General features: G+C 35.4%; 1 protein-coding gene across 1 annotated transcript in view; it reads right to left on the bottom strand.

The window, feature by feature from the left end:
- ADAMTS16 (ADAM metallopeptidase with thrombospondin type 1 motif 16) overlaps positions 1–26,280 on the bottom strand; it is a 248,323-nt gene that overhangs the window by 64,608 nt on the left and 157,435 nt on the right. Inside the window, exon 18 of the mRNA XM_069076863.1 lies at positions 5,464–5,590. Coding sequence (XP_068932964.1) covers positions 5,464–5,590 — 127 coding nt within the window. The remainder of the gene's footprint in view (positions 1–5,463; positions 5,591–26,280) is intronic.

The following is a 26,280-nucleotide window of genomic DNA, read 5'->3' as shown; positions in this document are numbered from 1 at the left end:
AGGAGTCTATGAGACAAAACTTTAGTAACTGTCTTAGGTCATCTTATGCCATTGTTTCCTAAAATCCTCCTTGACTTGCTACACTTAGATGAGACTATATAGGTATTTTATCCTTTGCTAATTAGCAATTAATTTCAAATACTACAGTTAATCCCTCATTCATTTTAACTCTATTAGTTTAGGATTTGTCATGATTCTCAGTCTAAGAGAGTAGAGTGTAAGGGTTAGAGAGCCAGGTACAAAGCCAGAAAGATCTGGGTTCAAGTCTCTCCTTTGCCACATAGTAGCTGTGTGACCCTGGGCAAGTCACTTAACCTCTTGGTGCTCTAGGCAGTTTTCTAAATCTTTAAGTTACAGAGAAAGTGCCAACTTGCATTGTAATACAGAACTCTTCACCAAATAGTATTCTATACAAATGTAATCACAAGGCTGGTCCCTATCCTATCTCTAACTTTCTAGGGTAAAATTTACATTTATACTAGCTCCATGAAAAAGCATTTGCCAAATGAAGTGATACATTAAAAAAAGTTTAAAATAGAATAGTTTTCTCTTAAATTTTCTAATCTCTGTATTTGCAATATCATTAAGATAAAACCCAATGATTCTTTATTCATTAATGGTATACACTAACCTTGTTTAACAACATCATCTAAGTCACTATTTCTCAGGGGTATATGTATCTGAAAGCCAAAATATTACATTTATCTAAGACTACTTAGTAATTTAGATGGATTCTGACTCATTATCTCTATGAGTGAGATTTATATATGAAACATGGTTAAATAAATGATATCAGGGACCAAAGAATGTTTCTGGTTCAGCAGAGGGTTAGACTAAGGAAAATATAACAATTTTATCATTATCATCAATGGAATAAATTATAGGTAGAATAATTATAAGTGGAATAAATTACATTAGAAGTGGAATAAATTTATAATCATTCTTATTTATAATTTAATTGTACGCTGAAGGAATTTTTAAAAGTTACATTTATTTTGTCTTGTTAATTTGGGGAAAAAAAAGTTAAACACATGGTTGATAAAGGGAAAGAGGAGTAAAGATAGTAGCATAATCAGTTCCCAGGAATGAGGCACAGACCTAACTTCTTTCTTTCCTCTGACAGGATGATCATTTTACCAGATAATCATGCAGTCTCGTAGTCTGTCTCAGCAGACCATGATGTGATACTCCTAAATTATTCTGAACTACCTGCATTTGTAGATCACTTAAGTCAAAGCAGCAGAATGATCCTGTGATAATTTATTCTTTTGCAATTGTTTTTTTTGTTGTTGTTATAAAGCTATTTGCCCAGTCTTCATGACCATCTATGCTAAAAATGCCTTGAGCCACATTTTCCTGGGCATATAAAAATCTCATAGGGTTGCCTACATGCTTTTCAAGTGCATAAAAGTGTTGTAATAGGGGCATAAATTAGTAATATGTGCTTCTCCATACACATTGGGAAAATGTCTGAACCCCATGTAAATCGTTGCTCAAAGTTATGGGGCCCAAGCTACAGGCCTTCCACCCTATATGGTAGTGAAAATTTATGCACTGGAATTCCTTGCACAAATCTTGATTCCCAGATGGTAGCAAGTCTTAGTAACTCACATTGGACATTCACATTGGGCACAAACATGGATATTTGTCCTGTTAAATTAAACTAACCCTGGAATGAAGAAAAGAGCAGCTACAATGAAGTTAAAAGTCAAAAAGACCGAATGAGAACAAGGGCAGGAGAAAAACATTTACAGATTCTTTCTGGACATCATTTGAATAGCAACAATTATCTACCTCTGCTCCTCCCCCGAAAAAAATAAACAATAACTTAATATAAACTGTTCAGGTCTTTCCTCTTGTTGCAGGACCTTAGGTAGAAGAGAATAGAAGCTAACACTGCATAAAAAGCCTTCATTTTGTCTCTGTTTTGTGGGAGAGTGAAGAAAGATAAGGGATCAGAGACAGCTTGGAAGGGGCCTCTAGTAGGAATGATGTTCACAATCCCTTTTTAGGGCTAGATGCATTAGTGGTATGTATACATTTGGTAGCTATCATGGAAAGTGCCTTTGACATTCATCCAACAAAACCTGCCAAATGGTCTTATCTCTGTTCTCTGAGGGACTGAGTCTACCTCATTAAACAATGCCTATAGGTTACATTTGGAGGTAGCATTCATTTAATAGTTCTTAATCCTTTCATTCTGGGCTAGATATTATGATTGGCTATTTCTATTCTTTGTACCTTAGTAGATGAAGTCAGGTTTGGACTTCACCTATCTTCTCAGAGGGAACAGAGGCAGCGGTTCCTCAGATGTCCAATTGGAGGGAGTGTATCAGTGACCAAGGACTCTTGCAGCTTTCACAGTACCCTACAGACACAACTTATGCTAAAAAGGGAGAATTGAGCCAGTTTCTATGAACCAGACTCCCCTCATTAATATAGTGTAGCATAAAGACCACTGAATTGGGAATCAGATAAACTGGGTTTCTGGTCCAGCACTTATATGATCTTAGGGAAATCACAACATTTTTGAGATTGTTTCCTTGCCTGTAAAATGGGGGTAATGATACCTGCCCTAACTATCCCACATACTTGAAGTGAGGACCAAATGGGATATAATATATAAGAGTATTCTTTAACCGCAAAGAACAAACTTGTTACTTCAACTGTCCGTGTCTTTAGGATTTCCTGCTACTTAATGAACATTCTTGATGATAAGAATCATTTACCATAAAACTTGTGCATAGTGTTTGGGGCCAGCATTAATCTAAAAATTTTTAATAGGCAGAGGGATGGAGAGAAAGGAAACTTATAAGCCGGTTAGGTAATGGGGGAGAAAGACAGGAGAAGGGGAACTATTACTTAACATTATGGGCAGTGAAGATACAGTTTACATAGGATTTATGTGAAACCCATAGTTCAAGTTGTTCCAGTGACACATGGGTCAAGAAGGGCATTACAAGCAAAACTTGGATAGGATTATGATGAAAGCTGCAAATTTTCTGTTCAACTTTATCATACATATCAGGCAACACTATTAAAGGAAAAAAAATGACCATTAGTGCAAAGTAAACCACCTGTTTTTTAAAGATTGTCCTCTCGATGACTGCAAAGGAATACTGTTCTCAAGTCTGATTAAGAAGATTTGGGGGGGGCAGGCCCTCTTCACTTGTTAGGTAGAAGAGAATAGAAGCTAAGTCATCTATACAGATGACTTCCAAGTTTGTATCTCTAGCTCAAATCTCTCCCATAAACTCAAATTTTACATTTTCAAATGCCTGCTAGTCATCTTCCCCTAGATGTCCCAATTGACACATCAAACTCAATGTAATCAATGACAGAATTCTTCTTCCTGTAGCCATGGCAACAGAGGAGATTATAAAGTGACAGAGTACAGAAAGAAAAGATGGTTCAGGATAGTCTTAGGATACACCCAATTGTGTGGACATCAGGAGAAGAACCAATGAAGGTTCTGAGAAATAGTGGTCAGAGAGGTAAAAGAATCAGAGTAATGGAAACAGATAAAGGGAAAAATATTAAAAAAAAGAAGACATGATTGCCAGAGTCAAATATTAAAGAAAGCTTAAGGAAAATGAGGGCTGAGAAAAAACCAACGGACTTGGCAATTAGATGATTGATGGCCTTGGAGTAAATAGTTTCAGTAAAGTGAAAGAATGAGAAGGCAATTTGCAGAAGGGCTCAGTTGAGTGGTAAATAGGGAGTTGATGCAAAGAGTATAGATTACACTCTCTAGAGTTTAATCAGTCAAGCATATGAGAGAATTAGTAAACCAACTAGAAAAGTTATATAAGATCATAAATATAGAGCTAAAAGGGACCTTAGAAACCTCTTTATTTCTTTTAAACCAGACCATCCTCCCCTCATGCCTAAGCTATTCCAATTATCGGCCTGTTGATCTCTGCCTCATTTCTTCACACTCTAGTCCACTCAGCTATCAAACTGATCTTCTAAAAGCTTGCCTGACTATAATATTCTCCTTCCCCACCCCATTTAGTCAATGCCAGTGTTTACTTATTTTTTCTAGGCCTTAATATAAAAAATCTTCTGACTTATAAAATTCTTATATCCTAGCCCCTTCCTTATTGTGAGGATAAAATGAAAAAAACATTTTAAAAAGTATTTTACATACCTTAAAGAATTATATGAAGTTGTTAGTTACTATTAAGAATGATAATAGCTATTATTGTTATTCCCAACTTTCTAATTTTCTTATGCCTGACCCTCCCCTCTCGCACATATTCTGCGACCCAGTGACACTGGCCTCCTTTCTGTTTCTGATCCTGTTCCATTACATGCCATCTCCCAACTCCAAGCATTTTCATTGGCTTCACATCCTCCCATGCCCCAAACTCTCTCCCTCTTTGTCTCTACTTCTTTGTTTCCCTAATTTCCTTCAAGTCGAGCTAAATTCTCACCTTGTACAAGAAGCCTTTCTTCAACCCTTTTGATGTTAGTATCTTCCCTTTGTGGATGATCTCCTCCAGTTTATCCTAGAATACCTTGTTTGTACATAGCTCTTTGAAGGCAGACTTTGCCTTTCTGTTTGTTTTGTTTTGTTTTTGACCTTCCTTTGTATCTTCAGAATTCATTACAGTGCCTAACACTTAGACACTTAATAAACACTAGCTAACTAACAGGAATAACTTTTTTTTCTTTAATTCTTGCTTGTGTGCCAAAGTGAAACTGAAAAGATGACAATTTTTAAATAGACATCTAGTTGACTTTAGTAAAACAGTTCTCTAGTAAATGAATTATAGGAAACTCTAACTATTTGCATATTCGCATTTCCTGATTTAAAATCATGGATTGCCTTGTAATGCTGTGAAGTTTATATTTCTGAAGTATCAGTGCAGAGGAAAGATAAGAGATGATATAAGAGGGCCTTCCTTCATTGGGCTTTGGGTTGGACTATGAATTAAATCACCTCTTGTGTTTCTTCCCACTCTCCACAAATCTATAATTCTCAAAAAAAAAAAACCCAAACCACCCAAACCCTACTGTCCCACATCAGCCCATGCTTTGTAACATTAATTCCTGATATATATATACACATAAACACACACATGTATACATATACATATATGATGTCATGATACTTCAGTATTATCCCATCTCATTAATTATGATACATAAAACAAAAATGGTATAAAGCAAGTGGTATAAAGTACAGCAAGTAGAGAAGTTACAAAGAAAAAATATTACTCTGGTTATACTATTATTTTCATCTATTCCCTATTTGTGGGTGTTGTTATTTCTTTAGAATATTGAAGGTTTTCTGTAATTTGATCTATAGATCTCTTGCAAAATCTTACAATGTTGCTTCTACCTTTTGCATTTTTTTAATAAATGAAGAATTCTTACTACTATCCCTAGGTCAAAGTACTTTATTTCTTATGGCATCTATGGTAACCTGAATGCTAATGTCAAAATTAGGCTTCTTACCTGGGAGGACAGGCTGGCATTTTACAAGGTATAATCCCTGTAACTGGTCGAGTCCTTGGATTACAAAATGATGTGTTTACTTGAAGCCTCATGTCTCTATAACAGCCTTCTTTTGTGGTCATCTGTCCTGTGGACAAGGAACAAAACAGATGATAAAGCACTATTTAGGACCAATGGAATATCTGCTAAGTTTAATTAACTCTACATCTTTGATTTCTTCTTGAATATTTTTTGGTATTTGTATGATTATGATAACCTCTCCCACTCCACTTCCAGTAGATTTATTCTTCCAGGTGAGATTACTGATCAATCAGGATATTATGGAGACCAAACCTTTTTAACATCCCAATATAATGCTTTTTAATTCCAAGATACTGTGTCTAAGGAGGAAGCTTGGGGCCAGCTTTCCTAAGGAGCTCCAGACAACAAATTGCACTTGAGTTTGAATTTGAGTTTGAAATCATACTCTAAATAGAGATACAATGGGAAGGGATGGGAAGTATAAATCAGAAAGAAAAGAAAAGAAACAATGAAAGTGACTTGCTGATTCCAAATGGCAGGAATCTCTAGGAAATGCAAAGTGCCAAACCTCACTCAAGACCTGGCAAGTTTCAGGACTTGCTTCTTATATGTGAATGTAACTTATATATTGAGCTTCCTAGCATTCTTTGAGATACTGGAAATGAAAGGCCTATTCTAAGCCTCCTTTTTCCTTCCCAGAGGTGTTTAAGATTTTAGCTGTGGAATTCTCATTTGACTGAAAATGAGCCAAATGGCCCCATATATTCAGTTTTGCACAACCAGAAACAAGTCATCCAGGTGGAAATAAGAAATATTTGTTCAGATCCACTTCTTACCAAGGACTGAGACTGAGCAAGTTTGGAAATTGGAGGAGCATAGGGAGTTACGGAAGGAGGTAGGCAGAAGTTTTTAACCTGGCATCTGTGAACTTTTTTTAAACCACATTTTGATAACTGTTTCCTTTTTAATCTTGTAGATATTGTTTTATGTATGATTCTGAGAAGGGGTCCATGGGCTTCTCCAGACCACCAAACAGATCCGTGAATATGAAATGAGACAATATTGGTAAAGTGTTCAGCAGAGTGCTTAGCTAAGTACTAGAATACAGTAGGCACTTAATAAATGTGGCTTCCTTTCTCCTTCTGTGATAAAAAGGGTTAAAAACTCTTAGCTTGGAGGAAAGAGCACTTGATTTGGGATCAGAAGATTTCAGAGGGGGGAGATAGTCCTAATTGGCCCTCTTATGTACCTGTGGGCAAGTTAACTCAATTTTCTCTCTTGGGATCAATTTCCTAATATGTAAAATGAAGATGATACTTGTACCACTCACCTTGCACAACTGTTGTAGGTTTAAGTAAGCCAACTTGTTAGAAGTACTCTTAGCCCTTTGTGAGCAGTTGAGTACTTTATAAATGTCAACTTTTATTATATGCTACTGTGGAGTTGATAGATGAGACAAACTGATGCATTTTGGGATAGAAATATGGAATTCTGAGGGCTAGTTCATATGAAAAATATCCAATTTTTAGTGTTTATCCTATCACAAATTTTGGTTTCTTTCAATTAATTCTAAAAAGAAGAAAAATTAATAATAAACAGTAGCCTTTGAAGTAGGATGCCAAAGAACAATTCCACTAAAAAAATAGAATTTATATGTTTGGTATCTTTTAGAAAAATGAAATGTATTAAGATTTAAAAAATCCTCCCTTTAGTCATATAAAACAATAGAGTCCACACAACTGAATTGCCTGTGTAGTTCCCCTACTCCATTCCTCCTCCATACCCTAACCCAAGCCAGAACACAACTTGTACTGACATTTTGAAATTTACCAACACAGCTTAATTCACATGCTCTGACAGATGATGAAAGGTTTGCTGACAAGGTAGCTAACTGAAAGGATAGTTTCAGGTTTAAAAAAAAGACAGCCGGGTGTAGAAATGGGCCTTTTCCCCAACCCCCCCAAAATCTCAAAAACTTAATTCCTATAAGAAGTCAAACTTTTTTCTTCTTAAAAAAATTAAAAGTCTCTAAAATATACAATGGTAGTTCAATTGGAATAGGGCTTTTGCTTTCTCAAGAAAGAAGAATCAATTAAGAGAAAAAGATATATTACAGAAGAGAACATGTTTTTACTGTGACAGGGTAGATATGTGTTCTTTCTCTTTGAGGGTCAAAGAAAGGAAGTAACCACAAAGATGGAGCTTTTGGGCCAAGGGATCATTCATTACATTTCCTCTGAATTAGCTGCTTAAACATTTTGCTCTGATGAAGCAAGAGAGGCCACCATGAAATCACTCTGCATAAAACCCTTTCTTCATTTTTTAGATGAATCTTCTCTCCCTCCCCCCACAAGTAACTGGTAAGTAAAAATTCACTTTTACCAAGTGATTACTCCCTGAAACCTATTTGTGGCCAATTATTTCTTCCTTGTTCTGGAGTTTACCACCATTCTCCAATAAGCAATGTCTTTTCTAGAGAAATTAAGGATTATGACTTTTTTTTCTCCTAGAAATTTTTCGTTTGGGTTTTCACCAGGCATGTGATTTCATCAGTATAGGGAGCTTCTGGGCAGAAACTTTTTCAATTGATGCAGATTGATTCACTGTAATTTATAATCTTAGAGAGTTGGCTGGGACATTAGAGGTTAAGTGATTTTTCCAGGGTCACGTAACCCGTATGTGGCAAAGGTGGGCCTTAAACTCAAATTTTCCTGACCCCTAGGCCAACTCTCTCTTCACTTTGCCACATATACTCTCAACTGCAATGTTAAGAGAATTCATTGAACACTTTGAGCTCTTTAAAGGCCAATGGTGACACAGAAGTAAAACTCAATAAACTAAGAAACACTCTTGTTACTCCCTATGTGAATTACTTGCAATTTTCAAACTGGTTACTGTAAAGGGGAAAATTCATAATTCTGCAGTCTGAACACTATTGTTTTATCACAACAATTTACCACAATCAAGAATGGGTTGAGCAATAAGTTTTCATGAGCCAAATCTGCAATCTTTGGACATAATTTATTTTCCCTGAGAATTACATTTGGTCTTTTTATTTTTTTTTGGGGGGGGGGCACCATTTAGTATAGTGCTGTTGTAGTGCCATATATTGAGTCAAAGTGGGATGACAGAAAACATGATGGGCAGAATAAAAAATGTAATTGGGACAAATGAAAGTAAAAATTTCATGAATGTGACATTACCAGTCATTGATTATTTTTAAAACAATAGCAGTAAATTAATTATCATTATATTCAGCGATGAGAGATAGTAAGTCTCATTTTGAATGAAGAATTAGACATAACTTATCCATTTACTATTTCTTTGATTCTGAAAAAAATCAGTCATTGCTATGTATAAGACCCTACAGAAATATAGAGATTAACAAATCATGGTTCCTGTCTTCATGGAACTTAGAGACTCATTGGAGAGATAAAGGCCTGAGGTAAAAAGGGACTTTCACTTAACAATAGTATTCATAAATATTGTTCATATCCTCTAATAAAAAGATACATTATACTTGTGTAACAGCCTAATTTATTAGAAAGAACTTAAAATCACATTTGTCTTTTCAAGCATGCAGTCAAAGGATATAGTAAAAAGGGGTGTGTTATTCAACTATCTGGAAGAGTTAAGGGACTTAGAATCCTTAGAGTGTGGAGAGAGCTTATACATAAGTATAATATAAGTATTATAAGTATACATAATCTATAAATCTACTATATTCCTCCCTTTACAAAGTTGCTTTTTTTAAACTTTATTTATAGGTGAAGTAACAGAGCTAGAGACACTCTCTCTCCAAAAAAGCTCATATCTAATTATTAACTAACTGATTTAACAAATACTTGTTTATCAGAGGATAACTTATAGGATCAAATATTGCTCTGTATATTCTAAGTATTTATGTGCTGTTAGTTAAATCACACTTTAAATCATACAATTGACTTAGGTTACTATTATGTTCTTCAATTGCAGTTGGAACTACAGAGACACAACTCAGTCACAATATACAGAGAATAAATGCCTGATATGGGACTTGAGTAAATATTTTCTGCTTGGTAATAAGGAATAAAGATGCAGCTATAAATACAAAATGGAACAAATGACCTGTGATAAACCTCTTCTGCAGACATGCTTAGAGGCTCTCTTGTCTTTGGCATGGTAATTGCTTTGACTCAACTTAAAACAGGAACAGATTCAGTAAAATTCAATCTTGGGAAAATTCTAAAATGCTGGCTAATATCCATAGTGAGGAGAGCAAATAACAATGTCATCTGCTTACATTTCAATTACAAAATCCAATTTTTATGATAGTTTAAATTGTATGTCTTTATTACAGGCATTACCATATTAAAATTTGGCTGAGCCTTGCCTTCTGTGAAGAAATCCAAAACTCGTGAACTTTAAAAATACCTATTAAATCAAAACATGGTTTTATTGATTAGTGGCCACTGATGACCTATAATAAAGGTACAACTTCTTAGCTAAAATAAAAAGGAATTACTTTTAGGAATTGAAATTTAAGAAGAATAATAACTAATTTGACAATTGTTCTTTCCTGTCATAGATTGGCTTTTTACCATGGCAAGCACTTGTTAGGTTGTCTACATATAATGAAAAATATCATGCTGTTTCTAAAATATTAGTTTGGGTAAAACTGAGCGGTGTTTCATTTCTTAAGTTTAAAACTTATTTCTGGGACTGTAGCGATAGACTATCTGATTAAATATCTGATCCTACACCAGTTATACTCAGGCCAACCTATTTTTATTTGGTTATCTGTATTATTAAAACTTTCCCTCTGATGATTACTACCTTTGTGACTTTAGGTAAATCATTCAAAAGCCAGTCAACAAGTTTTATTAAGCTTTACAATATGCTAGGCCTTGTGATAATACTAGGGACACAAGGAAAGGCAAAAACCATCCCTGCCCTCAGGGACTGAACATTCCAATAAGCAGCACCACATGTAAGTAACTAATGATACTCAAGCCATTGACAGAGTAGATAGAAGAGAATGAACTAGCAGTTAGAGAAACACAGAAAGGCCTCCGGCACAAAGCAGAATTTGAGCTGAGACTGGAGGGAAATCAGGTAAACTCTGAGATAGAAGTGTGGAAGGAGAGTATTCCAGGCATAGGGGGCAACCAGTACAAGAGGCACGGAGATAGGAGCTGGAATCATGTACAAACAATAGCAAACAGACCAGTATGGCTAAAGTAGAGAGTGTATGGAAAGGAGTGCATCTATAAAAGGAGCTAGAGAAGGAAATGACAAACCACTCCGGTATGTTTGCCAAGGAAATACCAAACGGGGTAACAAAGAATCATGACCTGAAATGGCTGAACAACAGCAGCAACAATAACAACAACAACAAAGTTTAAGAAGGCTGGAAGAGTAGGAAGGGGCCAGGATAGGAGTTTTAAATGTCAAAAAGAGCCTTAACGCAACTCAGTTTCTCCATCTATAAAACAAGACATTGGGGATATATGGGTTTTGAGGCCCTTTGGAATGGAAGGTGGAATTTCAGAATCTGGAGAAAGCTAGATGTTGCTGAGCAACAGTAGCAATATTTGGCATAAAAGGTTATAGAGTACACACAAAGCTCCCAATTATGGAGCATATACACAACTTTTTATAAAGCCATCAGGAACCTATCAACCCAGATTGCCCAAGTATCTACTATGTTCAAGGATGCATACTAGGTACTAGGGACCCAAAGAGGTCTAAGGGATCATCCCTAAAATCAAGAGTCTTTAACCTACTGTTGAGAAAGAATGGATATATACAGAGATTTTTAAAAATACAAAATAACATGTGAATAGGCAAATGATTATGTACTATGGGACAGAAGGTGGAACCCCTTTCTTGGCTCTACCAAGGGCTGGAGGCCTTTAGAAGTCACCCAGGGAATACTTATTTCAGGTAACAATCACTGTATCTCTCTAACGTTGTAAGAGGGGGATATATTGATATTATTATTTAGAAAAATGTGATAATATTAATAAAATTAGAATGTATATAGTGATTTAAAGTTTGCAAAGTTGTTTCATCAGCACAATAACCCTTGGAGGTAGGTATTATTATGACCCCCATTTTGCAGATGAGGAAATGGAAACTGAGAAAGGTTAAGTGACTTACCGAGGGACACACAGTTAGTGCCCAAGGGCAGATTTGAACTGATCCAGATCCAATTCAGATCCAATATCGTACTACTTAGATATCTTGTCTGTATCAGTGTCTATCTCTCTCATACATATACACCACATACATGCCCCAGCTATACTTCACTAATTTGAGAAATCATGAGGATCTTAACCATCCAAGATTGATTTTTTTTTCTTTTGAGTGGGCAAACTAGTCCATCTTTTGCCTCATTTCTTACCTAGCCTGAAATCACTGAATGGTGTTGCCTCAGATAGACTGAGACCTGTGAAAGACCTTAGCTTAAAAAGGCCAAGGACAACTGCGTCTAGGGTCATCTGCTATTGTCCTGACATGTGTCTTGCCACTGGACTCAGATGGCTCTGGAGGAGAGAATGGGACTGAAGACTTGGCACACCCTGCCTCACTTAAATCCAATTCACTTGTAAATCAAGACATCACCCTCCTGATATTATTGTCCTCTTTGAGAACAAAGGACAAGCAACAATGAGTTCAATAACTTAGTAACCATTCCACCCTGGATATTCTCAGACATAAACAGGGATTTTTCTATTACTCTGGTTACCAGTGATCAAGAGAATATGTTAGTGCTTCCCCCTCCCCAGTGTAGAGAATGGACCACAATGGGAGTGTTGTGCCTTCCCTGTGTCATGTCTTCTTTACCTTGGGATCTAAGAGAGATTATGTGGGGGTGTGTCAGTGACTTGGTTTTGTCTACTTTTTGTTCATCATGTTTTATTCTTATACAAACTATCTGAATTGAATAAATGAACTAGATCTGGTTTTGGGAAGAGTATGCCCGGAGGAAAGAGGAGGAGTGATTGAGTATATATGCTTTGCTTAACTATGAGTGGCAGTTCTGTGACAACTGGTCATAAAGGATCTTAGGTAGGGGGAAAGTAGAGAAGACCTTCCAGGTGAGAAGAGTAAATGAAAGTACTAAAAAATGTCATGCTTCACCTTCCTATCCTATTGAACCAGCTACTTGGGCACCATACTATCTGGATGCTACTGCTGCTGTTACACTTCTCCCTACCTGAACCAGCACCTTCACCACTGGACTTTTGCATGTTGAATCCATGTTAGTCCTTAAGTGAGGGAATTTATTCATCTTTGTTATTTCCACAATTGGGCCCAATATTTTGTAAAGTGATCTAGCTCACATACATAAGTAGCCCTAGACTCCATGTAAGACTTGACAGCACATTCACAACCTCATGCCATCCATCCATCCATCCATCCATCCATCCATCCATCCATTTACCCATCTCTCATCTTTCCATCTGTCTGCTGCCACATGTCCTCCTTCTTCCTGCTGCCCTTTTATCCCTGCCAATTTCCATCTCTTGTTCCAGGCACAGTAATCAAAATCAATAGTACTATTAGCTCACAAGTTGATAAGAAAAGAACATTCAAGGATGACTTCAAGGTTTTGAACTTGGCACAGATTATGGTAAAATTAGTGTTATAGGTTTGCAGAAAGATCAATCAATGAATATTTATTAAGGGCTTATTATGCTCCAGGCAAAATACAGAAAATGAAACAATCCTAGGTATCAAGGCAAACATTCTATTGAGATAGAAAACATGCACATAAAAATATACACAAAGAAAAAGAACAAAGCAAGGTAATTAAGGAGAAATGACCCTGCTGAAAAGTTTCATGTAGAAGGTCTTTACTTGAGCTATATTTTGAAGGATGTAAGGTTGTCTGTGAGGTGGGGGTAAGGAAGAAGTACATTCCAGATGTGTGGGACAGCTAGTGTAAAGACATGTGGAGAAGTAAGATGGAGTGCCATGTGAGGGGAATAGAGAGGGCACTTTGAACTCTATTCGCTGAAAATTAAATTTTTTTTCTTTTTGCAGGACAATTGGGGTTAAGTGACTTGTCCAAGGTCATCTGAGTTCGGATTTGAACTCGGGACCTCCTGTCTCCAGGGTCATGCTCTATTCACTGCACCACCTAGCCTCCCCTAGAGAGGACACTTTGACTAGATCATGGATTATGAGAAGGGGAGTAATAACTAAGAAGTCTGGAAAGATAGGCTGGGGTTATGTTGTGAAGGGCTTTAAAAGACAAGCATAATTTATCTTAGAGGCAACAGGGAGGCACTGGAGTTTATTGAATAGAGGAGTAACATCAGATCTTCATTTAAGCATAACCAATGTACAGCTGATATAAAATAAAGAATGATAAACTGTATAGTGCCATGTTATAAGTTGCCCAATGTTAAGAAGGTGCAAAACCCCACATTTGCTGGTAGAAAGGAATAGAGAAGAAAGAATGAGTTATTGATTGAATACTGCTATGGGCATCAGGTGATTGTCACAGACAGGAAAAACCCAAGGAAATCTGCCCCACTTGATCATTATGTGTTCCTAGAAATTAAATATAAAAAATTAATTGCAAACAATTATAGGATACCTTAATGGAGGTGGAAGAAGCTTAAAGGTTATAAAACATCCTTCCATGTCTTTCTGGATTTTAGTGCAATCACGTGCTACATAACCTCCCCCTGTGGTATTGCTAAATCATATGGGCAATGAAGCTTGCTATGGCACTGAATTGGAATTTTGAATATGTGTATAACTCTCAAAATTGAGAGTGTCTCAAAATTGTCATCACTTGCAAGGAGAGGTTCCTCAAAACTGTTAAGAGATAAGTACCAAAGGATGCAAGAGCAATGGAATCTTTGGTGCAGGTGAGTTAATTACACTTGGAAAGAAAGGATTTAGCCTTCCTCTGAGGGGAAGAAAAGGAGGGAGGGAGCCTAAAGATACGATATTTTGAGGTAGTGAGGGGGATGTACAAATGTTTTGTGGCGGAGTGGGCAGAAGATAAGGAGACTTGTATTGCAATGCTTCAATATTTTAAGTAAAGTAGAAGAGAGATCTTTACTCCTACGTATTTGCAGAAACTTTGGCTGATGTAGAGCAAAACATATGGAGTCTATTATACCTGTACTCCATAATCTGCTCTGGCTTCCTATTTGCTTCCGAGTGTAGTTTAAAGTGTTGACTTTAATCTATAAAGACCTGTATGGCTTGGGACCCAGTCAACTTAGAGAGTACTTTTCTCCTTACTCAAAATTGCTGTGATTAAAATCAGCTGGAGAATTCTGCTAATAGTCCACAGACTTGGATCCTGGAGAATCATAGATGGGATGTTTTCCAGGGAACTTCCTGATCTCCAGTTCCCTCGTGTGTTTAGTAAGGTCCTTGTTAGCCGACCTTCCAGGCATCATGCAAGTTCTGTCTTTGGGTCTGACAATTCCCACTAGGGAGTCTTCTAGGTTTTAATTTAATAGGAATTTGAATTTGTAAGTTTAGTTCAATTAATATTTTTCACATGGAACAAGACTGCCTAGGGCAACAAATTCATTTTAGTGAAAGCTAATAAAAAAAAAAGCAAATACAACTTAAATTAAATTATTTCATAATTTAAAAAATAAAATATAATTATTTGCCCATAATTTTTATTGAAAGATCTGAAACATTTACCTTTTATCAAGGTTTATTACATTGTTGATAAGAACCTGAAAGTTCAAACTCCCAGTTCTTTGCTCAAACCACTGTTGTATAATTCCTATGTACATAGCAAAACAAATGGGATTTGATGGGGTTTATGTGGTGCAGGTGGGGTGAGAGAGGGAAGGCACTCATCTAAGAAAATAGCAACAAAATTGGGGTTTTCTCAAAAGCCTCAGCCTCTTTGAAATGGGCATATAGTCTTACTTATATCATCTGCTAAAGTCAAATATTGGAATCTCCTCCTGAAGTTAATAATAATCTACCAGTGTCAGGTCACTCCAAAATACTTCCCACAATTCTGGAGACAAAGTAAAGAGGAGAAAGCATACTGATGCTTTGGGAGATGTCTTATTTCTACTCTGCCTCTTCTGAAGTAGGTACAGACTTTTTTGGAATATGGTGTAGATAAGGATATACAGAATGCTAGAGCTGAAGGGATATCCCTTCCTTTTACAGACAAGATAAATAAGAAAGCAAAATGTGCTACATGCAGAGTAATACACATTTTGATCAATGGTCCATGGGTAAGAATACACAAAACAAAAGAATACAGACAGAGGACATAAAAGTATAAACAAAATTGAAAGAAAGCTATCAAGAGATCTATTTTATCCCTGAGCAAATTTAAAATAAGCCCAAAGCCACAATAATGTCACTTAAGGACTTAGACAAGGAAAAGACACTATATCTATTCTAATTTATTCATTTTATAGATAAGGAAATTAAGGACCTTAGATTGGTGACTTGTCTAAAGTCATTCATATGGTAAATCATACAGTTGGAACTTGTATACAGGTCCAGTATCACCAAAGTCAGTGTCATTTCCATTATATCAGCTTCCTTCCTCTAGAAATATTTTAATAAAGCACTTTTATGAGTATCACCTTGGTGAAGTGGATAAGAGAACCAACTTGGAAACCAGGAAGACTTGGGTTTAATTCCTGCTTCTGAAACATTTTGGTTGTGTGACTTTAGGAAAATGACTTATCTCACTGCCCTAGGACAACTTTCTGACAATATAAGTAGCCGATCTGTATTGGTAAAAGGAATTGCCTATTATGACGAAATCACAGCTATACTCACCATACATATTTGTATTGCTTTTACAAGATTCCTCCTTTACAGCAACTCTCTGAGGTAGGAAGTAAAAGCATTTTTATAGAATCTAAGCTCCTTGAGGACAAAGGCTATTTAGTTTTTTGTCTATGTATCTTCAAGACAGCACAGAGCCAAGCAAATAGTAGGTACTTAATAAATGTTTGTTGATTGAATTTCATTTTAGAGATGAGGATACTGAGGTGCCATGGGGTTAAACAACTTGCCCTTGGCTCATGGTTGTAGTTAGTGGAGTATTAATCAATTAATGAATAGTTATTAGATATCTACAGTGTACTGAAGATACAAAGACAGTAAATGACACAATCCCTACTCCCAAGAAACTTACATTCTAATGAGGGAGACAAAAAGACCATATATGAGTATACACAAAAAAACTATAAGGAAAATAAATCAATACAAAGTAGTTAAATGCCAGATTGCTTGAGGAGGGCTACTGACTTTACTAAAAGTAGAAGGGATCCTTAAGGGTGTTATCTAGAAAGTGTTGCTCAAGTTGTATCCAAGGAAGAGAGGAATTCTATGAGGCAAAGGTTAGGAAGGAGGATGTTCCAGGAATGGGGGATCACCAGTGCAAAGGCTTAGGGATAGGAGATGGGAAATTGTGGGTGATTAACAAAGAGAAGTTCAAGCCTGAGAATGAATCCAGGTTTCTCTACTACATGTCTAATGTGCCGTCTTTTATAATAAGCTGTTTCTCATCATTAAATTGACATGGTTCTATCCCTACCATCTCCAGAACCACTAATAACAACATTAGTATCTTTAACATTCATAATATTTGAGACACTTAGAGTTGCATTATTTCATTTAGAGACTCCTTAGACTTTCCTCAGCATTGGGTAATGGGGAAAGATATTTTTCATATCTTCTAGTACTGGAGCCTTTCTTTCTAGGCTACAAAAGACCTCAAGCTATTTCCCAGAAATCCATTCTGTTCTGAGATTAACCCTATTAACCTTACAGAGATCTCTGCCAACTTTTGACTGTAGATCTCCAAACTCGTCAAGGTTCATTATACAAATCAATAAACCCTATCCTAACTGAGCCCAGGGGCCTCAGCAGTCATGTTATATCATTTGCAAAAATATGGAGGACTACGAAGCATTCTTCAGAAGATGTTGGATGAGTTATGGGGTCAAATCAGGTTCTGAGAGGCAGAATTGTTCACAATTTCTCCAGCCAAACTGAGTATATATCTAATAGTGGATTTGAAAATGGATTTAGTTGTTTCTTCCCCTGGCCAGTGGTCAAGTTCATCAATAAGGTTACTGAATGAGAATAAATTCATACAAATGCAAATTTAGATAGCAGTCTGTCCAAAGGCATTTTTTAGCCAAGGTCTATTTTAAGGTCAGATTCAGGGAGCATTGCCTGTTATAATCAATTTTATTTGACACAATATATTCCCCCTTGTTATTGAACTGAACACATTTGGATGAATTAAGGATAATTTACCTGGGTTCTGGCATCTTTTGAAAGCACCATTTCTATCCCACTCATCATTTAGCTTTTTCTCTGAAGGCAAAATAATAAAGTGTCCTCAGAGGTATTGAAATCATGCTGCAGAAAACTGGCAGATGGTCTTATAAAGATCCAAATTAGTAGATAGGAGAGAGAAAGAATCTAAAGGAAACTTGAAACATAAAGTCAAAATGCAAATAGGGAACAGAAATGAGGAGAAAGGCAAAGATGAATTGTTCCCATAAAGACTAGTGTGTTTAATGAGCAATGCCTTTGGAAACCAGCTTTCTGTTTTAGCGAAATAAATACTATCTTAAAGTACCTTTCAGATCAGTTCCAATGAAAGATTTTGACATTACAAATTAGAAGAATGAAATTAACCTTAAAGAGCACTCAGTCCAATTCAACTTTAATTGCATAACCGTTGTATGTAGAATACTGTGTAAGGTATTGTGTACATAAACTTAAAAGAAACACTGTCCTTCACTCATAGTGCTTATAGCCTAAAAGAGAGTTAAGATAACAATAGAGGTAACATACAAAATAGAACTTTATAAACATGCCACATCAGATGCTTGATACTGATGTGACCTTAGAGAAATCACTTATTAGTCTTTGGGCTTCAATTTGCTCATCTGTAAAATGGTGTGTTTGTGTGTGTGTGTGTGCGTGTGTGTGTGTGTGTGTGTGTGTGTGTGTGTTAGATATCTCCTGAGGTCCTTTAGAGGCCAGATTTTATGATTCTGTCATGCTAATTGGCCAAAAAAAAATACTAAAGATAACACTGTGGAAGGGGTAAGTAGGAGGAGGAAGTAAAGTGATCACCAAAAAGGATAGGAAAGGTTAGTTATTTGATTCAGGCTTTAGGTTAAGGATTCAGAGGAAGAACTGAGGACTTTTCTAGCATATGAAATTTACATCATGTTTATTATGAAGAAAATTCAGTAACAGGAAAGAATAGGGACTGAAAATGTCTCAGTTTGATTAGTGTGAATGTGTGCATGTGTGCATGTGCATGTGCGTATGCATGTGGATGTGTATAAATACATGGAGGGCAATAGTAGGTGATGACTAACTAGAAAGTGAGATAGAAATAGATTATGGAGGGTCTTGAATGACAAGCAAAAAGATTTGAACTTTCTCAAAAGGCCATAGGAATCCGTTGAAAATGTTTCATCAGAAAAGTGATACAATAAGGCCTGTACATTAACCAACAGATTTTCCTGGAAGTAGCATGAAAGATGGGTTGGAGAAGGAATAGAATGCAAGTAGGAAGACTTGCAGGATATGATTTCAATGGTCCATGTAAGTAATATAATGAAAGTCTTTACTAAATTTGTCTCACTTTGGTCAAATCGATATCTCTGGATATTAATTTAGAATTCTAAAACCTATGTTCCTATGTAGAAGCATAGATTTAGGAATCATCTTTAGAGGGTTGAAAGTTGAAGCCACAGGATTCAGAAATTGCTGAGGAAAAGGGAAGAGATAGAGGAAGGGAGGGAGGTAAAGGAGAGAAGAAGAAGAAGAAAAAGAAGAAGAAGCTGCTACTGCTGATGATGAAAAAGGATAAAACCTTTGAGGAAGAAACAATTTAAAAGAAAAGAGATAAAAAACCAGAAAAGGTAATAGAAAAAGAATGTTTAGGGAATTCACAGGAAAACTAAGATAATGTGGTGTCTCTGAAGCCAAGGGAGAAGAAAATATCCAGAAGGAAGGCTAAATCAACAGTATATAATACAGTTGAGAGGTCAAGGATGATTAGGACCAAAACAAAGTCATTGGATTTGATGATTGACAACAGTCAGAAACAATTCCATTGTTTCCTATGCTAGTCACTTCACAAATGGAACATTCAGTTTCTCTTGCAATGTTCTAAATAAGCTTATTAGGAAGTTAGCTTGTGTCTGTGAAGATGGTAAATGGACTGGATACCATCTCATACAAAGAACATTAATGGACAATGGAACTGTTATGAAATGGGGTTCCTTCAGAAGTTCTAAGCTCCTTGTCATTGGAAATGTTGCAATATAAACTGCAAGACCTTTCTGTGGTGTTATATAATTGATACCTTATTGATTGCCTTAAGAACTCCTAGCCAAAATCTATTGACCCCCCTTTTCTTTATAGCTCCAAAAGATAATACTAGGGCCAATGAGTGAAAGTTTATGGGTAAACAGATTCCTGTTCAATATAAAGAAAACTTTTCTAACAATGAGATCCATTCGACAATGAAATCAGAAGTTCTAAGCTCCTTGTTATTGGAAATAAAAACTGCAAGATCTTTCTGTGGTATTATATAATTGATACCTGCATTGGGTATTGCTGATGCAATGACTTTAAAATTCTTTCATACTTCTTTGATTCTACTATTTTATGATTAATGAAATATATAATGAGAAATGATACAATAGCAAAGGATAAAATTGTCTCAATGTGATAAAATGATATGTGACATGTAAAAAACTTTACATATTTTGTTGTTGTTTTGGTGAAACAGTGCTAACATGTTTATTATTATTGCTATAGGAATGGGAATCTGAAGATCTTCCCTGCCCCTTGGCCCTTTGATAGGCTTAAGTGACTCTAAGAACCTTCCCTGATTTAGAAATATACTCTACCCCCTGATAGGCTGAATGTGGTCACACAGAGGCTGTGGTGGGAGGCTTGGTTTTCAGGAATGCCCACACCTTGTTACTTTGTGATTGGGCAGTGGGTCCTGAGGGTTGTGATGATCTCTGAATCTGGAGAAGGCTATATATACCCTGATATAAGGTTTTGCTTTGGGGCACACTTTGAGAAGAGTTCTGTGATTTGACCAGATGAGACTCTGGGTAGCTGTTGAGCACCCCAGCTTTTAAACCCAGGTATCGGTGCTTCCCTCTCTGGTAACTGGGACTGATGTAATGGTCACACAGTTGGAAGCCTCTCTGCTGATCTGTTTCTCTGTCTGCTTATAACCTCTCTTTGTATTCTTTGAAGTTTGGGGTGTTGACCTTTTCCCCCTGAACTAGGTAAATGACATATGTTTGATTAAAGCAAGATTGTTAACCCATTTGAGTTGCTTTCCTTTAGAAAAACAGATCTAGGAACCTCTGCTAGCAGCCATCCTGGGTATTCCAGGGTACTTGCTGCTACAATTATGTAGACTCTTATTAATAATAATTTCTACAGAACTTTAAGGTTTTCAAAGTGCTTTATGTAAATTGTCTCATTTGATTTCCACAACAGCCCTGTAAGGTAAGTACTATGGGTTAGTATTATCATTTTTAGAAAAGAAGAAGCTGAGTGAGGATAAGTTTAAATTCCTTGAAGACAAAATTAGAACCGAGTTATTTTTAATACTAACACTTGCAGTTCTAGCACACTCTCCACTCTATCTAGGATATGAAGTGGTTAAAAATAATTGCATGTTTAGATACAGAAGCCCTTTCACAATATGCAATCTATGACGATCTCCCTTAGTTTAAATGAGATAACTCTGAAGATTTATCTTTCAAATTAAAGGAAAGGGCTGATTAAGAAGGGGCAAGGATTAAAGATGTTCCCGCTCTTCCCTTCCACAAACCTTAGGGAAAAGTTTTGGCTAACCACTATAGCCAAGTTCGAAATCTTGAGATAATGTTGTATAAACAAAAATATTTTAATTTGAAAATTAGACAAATTGTAGCTTAAGAAAGGCATCTGGTGCTCTGGTCAGCTTTAAAATTTTTATGACATTCTTTAAAGGAGATTACAAGAGCATTTTTAATTTAAAGGACAATCATCATACCAGGACATAGTGCAACCTATTGAGGAATTTTAAACCAAACCTGAAACTCCAGATTTTAATTAGCATTTCCACTTGGAATAGAAACACAGCAATATAAAAGATTATTTAAGTTATTTAGGATACAATGAACCAATTGAACCTTTTACACAAATATTTTTCTAAACATATTATTTATACATGCATATATACATATGTGTATATAGGCATATATACATATGTATGTGTGTGTGTGTGTGTGTGTGTGTGTGTGTGTGTGTGTATAATTTAAGAAATAGTAATTGCCCTAAGAGAAAACAAAAAGAATCTGGCAAAAGTGAAGAAGTTCTTTTTCTATGTTAAGAATGTTTTCCCTTTATAACAAGAATCTCACTCCTCCCTTCTGTAATACATGCCTATGTATAATAATAATCTGGCAGACGGGAATGTATTTGACTTGTGTGAAGCAAAGATGACAGGCAATAGATGACAGACAATAGATCTAACTTACACATTGGATTTCATGAGACCACAAATGGCCTACTGGGAGGTTGAAAACTCACTGGGATGAATGAGCTAATGCCTTAGAGTGTTTGGAAAAAGCCAAGATAGACTCATCATTTCTGATATCTGGTGGCTCAATCCTTTATTTTAAAAACCAAATTAATTATATCTTTTGTTTTTACATCACTTTGATTTCAAGATATATCAAAAAAGAAAACAGAGAACAGTATAGGGGTGGGGTAGGAGGTAGGAGTGGGGGTAGGTAGGGGAAGCAAGTTCAACAAAACTCCATCACATCAACCAAATTTGACAGTATGCATTTTTCTATACTTTGAATAGTCCTCCCTCTTTCTGGGGGTGATACAATTTTTCCTTCCTATTTTGGGACTATCCTTGATCTTTATAATAAAGTGGTGTTTCACCTGTTATGCTTCAGTTTACCTTATTGTATTCATTGTGTAAAGGGTTTTCCTGGCTCTGCTTACTTCACTTTGTATTGGCTAATATGAGCCTTCCCATGCTTTCCTGCAACTTTATGTTCACTGTTTCTGACAATGCAGTAGTATTATATGACATTCATGAATCACAATCTGTTTAGTCATTCCTAGATTGAGGGACATTTACTTTGTTCTTAGTTCTTTGGTATTATAAAAGGTGTTGCTATAAATATTTCTTTCTGTCTTTGTTCTCCTTTGCCTAACAATGGAATCTCTGGGTCAAATGATATGAACATTTGATCACTTTCTTAGTTTATTTAGTCTCTGCTCAAAAATTTTACATCACTTCCCCTAGATATCTTTAATCAAACAATTACTTTGCTTAATACATTTAGTTAGTTTAATTAGTTTGCCATAGTATGATTATATCAGTTTAGATGTGTATTTTAATTGTATTGAACAACAGACTTAAATGAATGAATGTAACTTATAAGACTTCCTAATTTTAAATGGACTAAGTGACAAGTGCATGAGGTACATCTAGGGAACTTAGTATGACATAAGACTAAGAGCATTTAGATATATGAAGGAAGAATTGGAGATATGGGACAAAAATGAAAGTGGAAAAAAGTGAAAGATGCAAAAGGGGAGGGATCTGCTTATCTATTTTAGCAGTTCTTGCTAAATAATCTGGGGAGATACTCAAGATAGCAAATGAGAATATTCAGTTTTTCATGTAAGGAGAGAATAAACAATTCAATGATGCTATGAGGTCTGCTACTTGGAGATTAGAGGTGAAAGGGAAAGTAGAGGCTAAAAATATGCAAAGCATATTGCTGACTTACAACTGAGTCCATTAAACCAATCACCTCTTCTCTATTGATTTTGTGTAAAATTGTTTTCTGTGCACGACAAAGGCAAACTCATTGACTGATTAAAGATATCTAGGGGAAGTGATGTAAAATTTTTGAGCAGAGACTGAATAAACTACATGCTAACTAGATCTCAAATTAAAAATCTAATGAAAGAAGTAAGAAAAAACTGAAAATCAGGTTGTCATATTTAAATAAAAATGATGTCAGCATTCTCCCTTTCAATTCAAGAATATAGAAAAGTGTTAGTATAAATCATTTATAATTGTATGTCAGGGGTTGGATAGTCTAAATACATACTATATTTAGATTTCCTTTAAAATAATTAATTTTTTTTCTCATTTCAGATGGCGGGGGCTGGGAAAGGGAATGAATATATATATATATATATATATAATATTTTATTGATTGAAACTTAGCTCTATTAATAGATTTCTACACTCATACGCCTCTAGTGTATATGTAATGATAATTATTTCTGAGTCACAAATAATGAAATAATTTAGCTTAACTAATTTTTGGAATTTGACAAAATTTAGTTGGGAGTAGAAGCTAATTGAAGTCTTTTGTAAACTTAATAGCATCATCAGAGATGAGTTACACTATATTTCTGTCACCATATGCCAATAAGTCATTAAAATCCCATAGTTTAGGACCCTGTAAACAAGTCTTGATAATCCTTATAATTATGATAACCATTTATAATGAGATGATTACATCTAGAAGAAATAAAAAGTTTCAAATAAAGAAAATTAGCATAAACAGTATGCAGGAAATGACTGCTATATTTTAAAACTGTGAAGACTTTAATAAGTATTTCAAAGGCTGATCAAGGTAGTAACTCCAATTGGATCTGGGAAAAACCAGTCTTTACTTTTTTATCACAAGAAAAAACCTTTTATTCTTATGTGAGATCACTGCCTGTTTTACCTGTTATTAAATTTAGGACTTTGAAATGGTCCTATTTAAAATCTAGGGTACTGAAATTCAATGCACCATAGCACTACATTATCAAAGGATATGAATTAAATTCCATTTAAAATTAGTCCCTCTAGTCAATCATCTATCTTTTATCCATTCCTTCCTGTCTGACCCTTTGATTCCATGCTATCAGGACTTTTTTTTTTCAGCTATGCCTTTGTATCCCCAGCACCTAGCATAGTGCTTGACACACAGTATTAATGTTTCTGTATTAATGTATTAATTATTAAACAATAATAATTAATTATTAAACAATTAATAAATGTTTGCTAATTGGTTGATAAAAGTGATAATCTGACCTCACAAATTTTAAAGCCTTATTGTTTCATTAAAATAGGAACAATCAACACATCTGACTCTATGTAGTTCTTGAAAAAAATGACTGAATAAGAAACTAAGTGCAGTTAATACAATCACCACCCAAAAAAAAGCACTTCTTGTGTTCATTAGGTCTCTAAGAGTGCAATAATTATTTTTGGACATTATGCTAAGAGTGATAAGTTAGTAGCAATATAAAATTAATAGTTTTTTTTCTGTGACCTCCAAACATTTAACATATCACAGAGTATGATTTGAATAAAAACTTTTTATGAAAGGAACTTTGAAAGAATAAAGAGATTACTGTATCTAGGCACTTTTGGTCTCCTCTTTTCATGACTGTTTTGATTCCATTAATTTTTATTTTCCTAAATAAAGGTTGCTTTGAATAAGTTGCAATGATTAAGTGAAAATATCCTTACTTTTTCCCTCTTAACTTTTTTGGGGGAAGGAAGGAGCGGAAGTGCTTACTTACATCTATCTAATGTGAACAGGTTGGGTTGGAGTTTCAGTCATCCCATACTATACTTTCCCATCACTAGCCTATATTCTAATTTGATATTTACTTTGACTTTTGCTCTAGTCCCTTCATGATCAGCAAGGTGATTCTGAAATGACTGCCTCTATCCTTTATTCCCTGTATGTGTTAGCAATTTTCCACAAGTGTTTACCATGTTCTTGGCTTTGGAGACTCTCTTCTTGAGGAGTGCTCATGGCATAGAGACATGTGGCTACTGAGTAGTCTGTAAGGTCTGGCCTCTTTCACAACTCCACCTCAAGTCATATTTTTTCATCATAGCTTTTGTTGTCATTCATTGTATTCATTTTTGCATGGAAGCCATAAACTTTTAAATATATTTATCTACTGACATGTTTTTTGAGATTGTTATGAAATTCATACTATAATTACCTCAAACTACTGAGTCATAAACAACAAAAATAACAAACCCATACATCCATTTCTTTAATACATTTTTTCCCCAATGATGTTAAATAATTGTAAATCATAAAACATTGTGATACTATAGCTTTAGAAGAATAAAAAGATAAGTTACCTCAAAGATAATAGAAAAAATGAATGATGGGGCTATTATGGCAGCATCTTATTATGATCAAAACACAATATATGGCCCAAAAAACACAACAAAATAGTGACAAAAAGAGTAGTGAAGCTGATCCCTTATCATGGATAAAAGAAAGCAAATTGATGATCCAAATGACACAATAGTTTTTCCATGATATTGTAGAACACAAGAAAAACTTTTAATATTGTGAGAGAACTCTCTAAAGGTAAGGACAAGAATCACACAGAATACAGGGTTTTCAATCTACATTGGCAGAGGTTTTTATCCACTTTTCTGTAGTCATGGAGTCATCAAAATATAAGCTACTGGATAGCAGCAATGCTTTAGAAATTTTTTTTCCATTAGATTAAAAAACATAAAAGACCATGCAAATATATGGTTTTCTTACTATACTTTCTTTATAGAATTAACCAAATAGTGACCTGTTAGGACCAAAACTGACCCCCCTCCCCAAAGTTTTGTAATATTTATTTCATTGAGTTTTTGTTTATAATTATTCAGGAACAAGACTAAAGAATGGTGCCATGGAAAGTGTACTGAGATCTGAAGTTTTAGGTCTTGAGTTCAAGTCTAGA

Source organism: Petaurus breviceps, unplaced genomic scaffold (genome assembly GCF_028583685.1).
Source record: "Petaurus breviceps papuanus isolate PSGF00001 unplaced genomic scaffold, PetGlider_PUasm1.0 151, whole genome shotgun sequence".
NCBI lineage: Eukaryota > Metazoa > Chordata > Mammalia > Diprotodontia > Petauridae > Petaurus > Petaurus breviceps.
Note: the sequence above shows the minus strand (reverse complement) of the source record. Positions and strands in the feature narration are given on the sequence as shown.